The sequence below is a fragment of the Aegilops tauschii genome, chromosome 3 (genome assembly GCF_002575655.3).
Source record: "Aegilops tauschii subsp. strangulata cultivar AL8/78 chromosome 3, Aet v6.0, whole genome shotgun sequence".
Classification (NCBI taxonomy): Eukaryota; Viridiplantae; Streptophyta; class Magnoliopsida; order Poales; family Poaceae; genus Aegilops; species Aegilops tauschii.
In genome coordinates, this window is record NC_053037.3 from 454,056,676 (window position 1) to 454,063,023 (window position 6,348).

Consider the following 6,348-nt stretch of genomic DNA (forward strand, 5'->3'; position numbering starts at 1 on the left):
ATTATTATCTCTAAAAGCCAAGATCAAAGTACGTATGTGATATGAATTTTGCCATGGTATATGAAGACTTTTTTGGCATGTTATTTTAAATATAATTGCCATATAGTATATATAATAGTTTTTCCATAGACACATGACGAATTTGGTATGCGTACATAAAATAAAGTTTACCATGTAATTTTTATTTCTCTGAATCAATGCAACAGTTAAAAGTCAAAGTGAAAGAAAGAGACATGGAAATTTAGGGGGAAATGTATTATTGAAAAAGACATGGAAAATTGTTGCAAAATTTCTAAACTTACGATGGCAAATTAAGAAAATTTTAAAGTTATCACATGGAATTTACCAAAAAATCCATGTGAAAATACAATTTTTTGTACTAGTTAGATGCGAAATTTACAAAATAAATGTAAAAAGGTGGTCACCATGGCAACTTTATGGTTCTTTATTGTAAAACAACATGTATTTTTTTTGGAAAAAGAATGCAACCATCATTTGGAAACAACTACAAAAAAACACATGGCACACAAAAAGAGAAGAAACACAAAAAGTTTCCATGGTCCTAGCAATTTACTCCCTCCGTTACATTTTATTTGTCTACATACATCCGTATCAAGATAAATCTAAGATACATACTTCCGTAGTAGATAAATCTAAGACAAGTAATATGGATCGGAGGGCGTAATTTTGAAATATGGTTTATCGGAGTTGCCATCAGGGTGCGAAACAGTACTCCCTCCATCTTGAATTACTTGTCTTTAGTTTTGTGAAGAAACGATGTATCTAGACATGTATTTGTGTTAGAGATACATCCATATTTAGAAAATTTTAAGCAAATAATTTGAGACGAAGATAATAAATGACATGACAAAACAAAATTGAAAAATGCCATGGCAAAACACATCTCAATTAAGCACGGCAATATGATTTAAGTTGCCATAGCAAAAGTCATTATTACATATATCTATTCCACTGCAATGACACACTGGAAGCAGAGATACATGCACTAATGCAGGGCATGGCCCTAGCCCTGCAACATATCGAGCTTCATGTTGTCGCGCAGTCGGATTCGTCCATGGCATTGTCGATTTTCAGTGGTGATTCACTACTTCGGTCTCCATATACACGGTCATCTAGTTTTGGAGATTAATTCCCTCAGAGAGAACCGGGAGTTTATTCTGCAAAAGCTTCATAGTAGTCAGAATAGAGTTGCAGATTGTCTGGCAAGATATAGCCGTGCTGAACGTAGCACAACGGTGTGGCTCCACAGAGGGTCCTCGTGTACTGAAATTCTTGCCTCTTAATTGTAACTCTATTATATTGAAATAAAACTCTTTTATCCCCGCAGAAAAAGTCATTATCAAGTCAGTATGCCCAACATGATATTCTTTTTTTTTTTGCGGGGAGCCCAATATGATATTCTACTTGCCATGGCAACAAAAAATATATGAAAAATGTCGTGGCAACACATCTTAATTACACACACAAAAGAATCCTGTAGATTTACTATCCACCGTAAGTCCATGTAAGAGTACACCATTAGACGGGGACGAAATCTTTCACGAAGAAAAGCAGAGTATCCAGAGATAAAAAGCAGGGGGGCTTGCAAAAGGCAGCGAAGGGTGGTCCGCCAGGGAAAAATCATACTAGTCAGCTTCCAACCCCACTTACCAGCCGGCAGCGCTAATCTCGTAACAAAATCCACCAATAGGATTCTAAGCTTTATTTCCCAGAGATTTTTATTCTATCTCTCTCTTTCCGCCGCTCCGCTCGTGCGTTCGGCGCAACAGCAAACCGATCGCAATGCCTTGCGTGCCAGCTCCAATCTCCTAGCCGCCGCCGCTCGCCCGCTCTCCAATCCGCCTCCATCTCCAACCGCAATCCTCCCCCGATTCTTCCGAGTTCAGTTACCACTGCCCGTACCACCACCACTACTTGAACCCACCGCCGTCAATCTGCGTCGGGGTTTAGCAGCTCCGCCCGCCCGTCCCCAAAGGTCCGCTTTTTCTTTCTCCTTCACGAACTCGCAGTAAAAAGGAAATTCCGACTCCATCTTGAGTAGCGGCAGCGGTAGCAGAATTTAACAGGCGCCGCATCCTCGCCGTCGTCGCCAAAGATGTGACTCTGTTTTTCGATTATTATTGATTCTCTCATCGGCGGCGTAGAGCCTAAATTTCCGGCGTAACTTTGGGTTGTCTCGCAGGTCCAGCGGCGAAGAGTAAAGGAACCTGCCCGGATTCAAAGCGGCGGCGGGATCGGATTCCATCACTTGGATAAATTGCCACCGATCGGCTTTTTTCCTTCCTTCCGTCCGTCGGTGTGCCGGTGCGGCGGCCGGGCAGCGAGAGGGGGAGTCCGAGGACAGGTGGGAACTAGAAGGCCGGTACTGCTGGCTCCTCCGTTTGGTTTGCAGGGGAGGGGTTCAGTCAGATGGGGGCCATCATGTGCTGCTTACGCGGCCGCGGCCCCGGCCCCGGCGACGACGCGCCTGGCTGCTGCTGCCTGCCATGGCCTTTCCTGAACAACGATCGCAACAACGACAACAACAACAGCAACAATCACAACTCGGTATGTTTCTACCTATCTGTTTGTTTTGCCCGTCTTGTCTGGAGATATTTGGTGGAGTTGCGGTGATATAGACATGTGATGGATTTAGTCATGGTGTTGGTGAAATGCACGGAAATCGTGTTGCGGAGTGGCAGATGGTGGGTGGATTTTCCGTGTTCGTGATCCTCGCATGCGCTAGTCATGCCCCAGGATCGCATTGCCGTGATCTCAGAATAGCGGATGTTCATTATTGTGTTCATTTAATTGCGTAACTTGTATCGGCTAACTGTAAATTAGTAGTAGTAGATAAACCATGAACGGATATTAGTAGTTTGCATGGAGCCTATCCAGTTTTATTACCCTGAGACTTGTTTGACAGTCAGTCCAGAGGTGCTATTCTCAGAAGTTGGAACTGGACAACTCGGTACTCTATAAGTAAGATACTAACACCCAACTACAAATGGTCTGTCCGTGTAGCTTGAAAATTATTACAGTAGTAAACAGTTTGGTATAATTAATGGTGCCACATTTGTCCATAATAATTCCATGTTCTGTCTGGACCTTCTGTTTCAGTCAGCTGCTATGCACTAGTATCATCTAAATGTTTTATTCACCCACAGGGCGCTCCTGCTCGTCAACGAGCGAATACACGGGTTGCGCCTGTTCAGGGAAGGGTTCCTCCTGCGGGTTCACGGCAGGATGATTCAATGAACACCTTCCGCTGCCCACCTAGGCCTTTGCCTTATGATGATCCTCAATTCAGACATCAAACGGAGCGCCACCCGCTGGTGGCAGGACATGACAAGGCTTCAACGCAATCCCAGAAATCTAAACTACTTGAAGAAAACAATGATGCTGATACCAGATCAACTTGTGCCGATCAGAAGGCTGATGGACCGTCCCTGAAAGATCAGTCGGGAGGTAAAAAAATCGGGGGAGCTCAAGTCTGTGTTCCTTCTGATTCTGAGGATGACTGTCCAATATGCCTAGAAGGTCAGTGAAAACAATTACCTGTTTTACAACTCCTTCACTATTCAGAATTGCAGCATCTTGTATTTTCGCTCAGGGGGATTTACAATTTACACTTCTTCGCATATATCATATAAAGTACACGAGAAAGAGAGCATCTGAAACATTCTTGTGTCAGTTGCAAAAATATACGTATTTGTTCATTTTAATCATTATTGTTAATGAATATATGTCTTAATTAATCAGTTCTCATTGATAGCTGGTTTGTTACCATTTTATCAAATTGCTGCCACGTGAATACATCTACTCTGGCAATGGTAAAGGAAAACAAATGTAGCATCCCATAACTCTGAATTTATATCCTTGTACTTTGTGCACAGTTGTTTGCTCTTCTTGTCTTCTGATTGTTTCTTATTTACAGAGTATGATTACGAGAATCCAAAGATAGTGCTTCAGTGCAACCATAATTTCCATCTTAGTTGCATTTACGAGTGGATGGAAAGAAGTCAATCTTGTGCGGTCTGTGCCAAGGTATTAAACTTATACGTAAACCCCCTTTTTTTCACCTGAGAAGGGAAGCATTAGTTGGTATTTGATCTAATCTGGCAAAAATCATGTCAAACATTTTGACTGCTGAACTGCTCCATTGTAGGTAATGTTGTTTAAAGTGGACCAATAACCATGCTGGCTGCAATTCTTTACACATGCTGAAGACCCAGGACTGAATTGCTTAGGTTGTGTACATAGCATCGGTGAAATCATGTCGCTAGATTGTTTGCTGAAACCTCTAGCGGTGCGAAGATTCGGCTTTTCCTTCTAGAGCAGTTCATGTTTCTCTTTTCTCCACGAATTTGATGATTTCTGCCAATGCACACCTGGCATTTTTCAAACTGATGTTACTTTGGTGAACGGTGGGTGATCGCATTGGCTTGACATGCTCAAGTATAATACTCTGGAAACCTCACAAGTTACATCCACTTCTTTGCCAATAGCTATTTTGACATCATTTCAATAGTTTCCATCTAGAACCATGTAGTTCTAGAATCAAGATGCAGCGTATGCTCACCCCTAATGTATCGTTATTATTGAATGAGCAGTACATGATCTATCACAAGTTTAGAAAGTTCAAATTGAACATGATTTAACAAGTAGAAACAAAATTGAGGTTTCTCAGACTTGAAATCACTAATTAATTAGGGGATACCCCTTGCAAAGGTCAATACCACCTCCTCTGGTGGTGACAAGTGGGCATGTGCACCACTTATCGCAACCACGGAGTTTTGGTGTGTTTTCTCACCAAGCGCTTAAGGATGTGAGGTTTTCTGTTTGTGTCTTTTTTTTTCTTCTTCTTGGATTCGTTTGTTTCAAAATGATTTATCACTCGTACCGCTTGTCCAAATTATGAACCGCTTTCACCTTTGTGTTTCTCGCGCCTAGGTTTTCAAAACTCGATCCACTTTGATAGGTTTCGATGAACAGTTTTCTGCAAAATCTATGCTCCAAGCTGTACTAATCCATGCTTCAAAACTGACTAAAATGTGCTTCAAACTATACTAAGGTGTGCTTCACTTTTTTTGGGACGCACGGTCGCTTTTTCACATGAGTAGCACATGTGTGCTTCACACGAAAAACCAAAATAAAAGAACCGAAGATAGAAAAAACTGGAAATAGAAAATACATAAACAAAAAACAAAGATCGAAAAAATGGAAATTAAAAAACCAGGAACCATAAAAAAATCAGAAATACAAAAGTGGAGACCAAAAAAAGCTGAAAACCAAGCGATAAACCAGAACCATAAAAAATGAAAACAAAAAATATACATGAGGCAAAAACATAGTTGATAGTTGTGTTTTCACGCAGAAGCACAACTATGCTTCACGTAGAACGACACGTGTGCTTTATCTTTTTAGAGAAGCACAACCGTGTTTCACTTTCAAGAGAAGCAAACTGTGCTTACAACTACGAAAAGGTAAATCCCGAACGCTTGGATTTTGCCAATGGCAATCAAATGTTTTTTATGACAACTTTAGTTGACGCGAGGATGTCAATTTTAGTTGGCACGCATGACAATTTTCTATCAAAAACAAATCGCGGGTGAAATTGCCATGGTTACCAACCAAACTTGTTATCCCCGCATCAACTATATTTATCATAAAAAACATTTGATTTGTCATGGGCAACATGCGAACGTTCAGGGCTTATCAGGATCCTACAATTATGCTTAATACTCGTGCTTCACTTTTTTTTAAACACTGTTGTACTTTCACACACGGAAGCACAACCCTGGTTCACACGAATGTGCCTTTTACACTTCTGTCATACAAAAAATGAAGAAACAAAAAAAAATCTTCTAAGGACGGATTTTTTTATCAAAATACTGAAAGAAAGATGAAACCTAAGAAAAAAACTGAATAATACTATCACGGTGCGAGAAGCGCCCAGCGCGTGACATGTGTCCATTGGGACACCCGTGAAGGGGTGACCCCCAATTAATTGCTCCTATTTTGTTGTTGCATGGAGAATTGTACTTGGGTTTGTATTTTAGTTTAAGTGAGCCTTACATGGCCTAGGATACAACTAGAGAATAGTCGGTCCACAACTTTCTCTATCCTACATAATGGTGTCCCGGCTGAGGGGTCTATGTCTTTCACCACGTCGGTTCTCGGCCTGGTGGACTGGGCTGAGGACCCCTAGGTCAGTTCCGTCGTGAGCCACATTGGTCGGCCTCTGTCGAATTACAAAGACTCCGGAAGACTTGGCGTACAATATGAAGATAATGGAACCGTGGAGGACTCTATTTCCATCGACGTAGCCGACAAGGATATGTAACC

The 6,348-nt window shown here is 41.5% G+C and overlaps 1 protein-coding gene across 1 annotated transcript; it reads left to right on the forward strand.

Moving 5' to 3' along the window:
* Positions 1 to 1,643: 1,643 nt before the first annotated feature.
* LOC109769693 (E3 ubiquitin-protein ligase At3g02290) lies at positions 1,644 to 4,457 on the forward strand. The gene is made up of 5 exons (XM_020328421.4): positions 1,644 to 1,996; positions 2,204 to 2,568; positions 3,168 to 3,540; positions 3,938 to 4,047; positions 4,169 to 4,457. The coding sequence occupies exons 2-5, from the start codon at positions 2,431 to 2,433 to the stop codon at positions 4,193 to 4,195; spliced, it is 648 nt and encodes a 215-aa protein (XP_020184010.1). The 5' UTR covers positions 1,644 to 1,996; positions 2,204 to 2,430; the 3' UTR covers positions 4,196 to 4,457.
* The last annotated feature ends 1,891 nt before the right edge of the window (positions 4,458 to 6,348 follow it).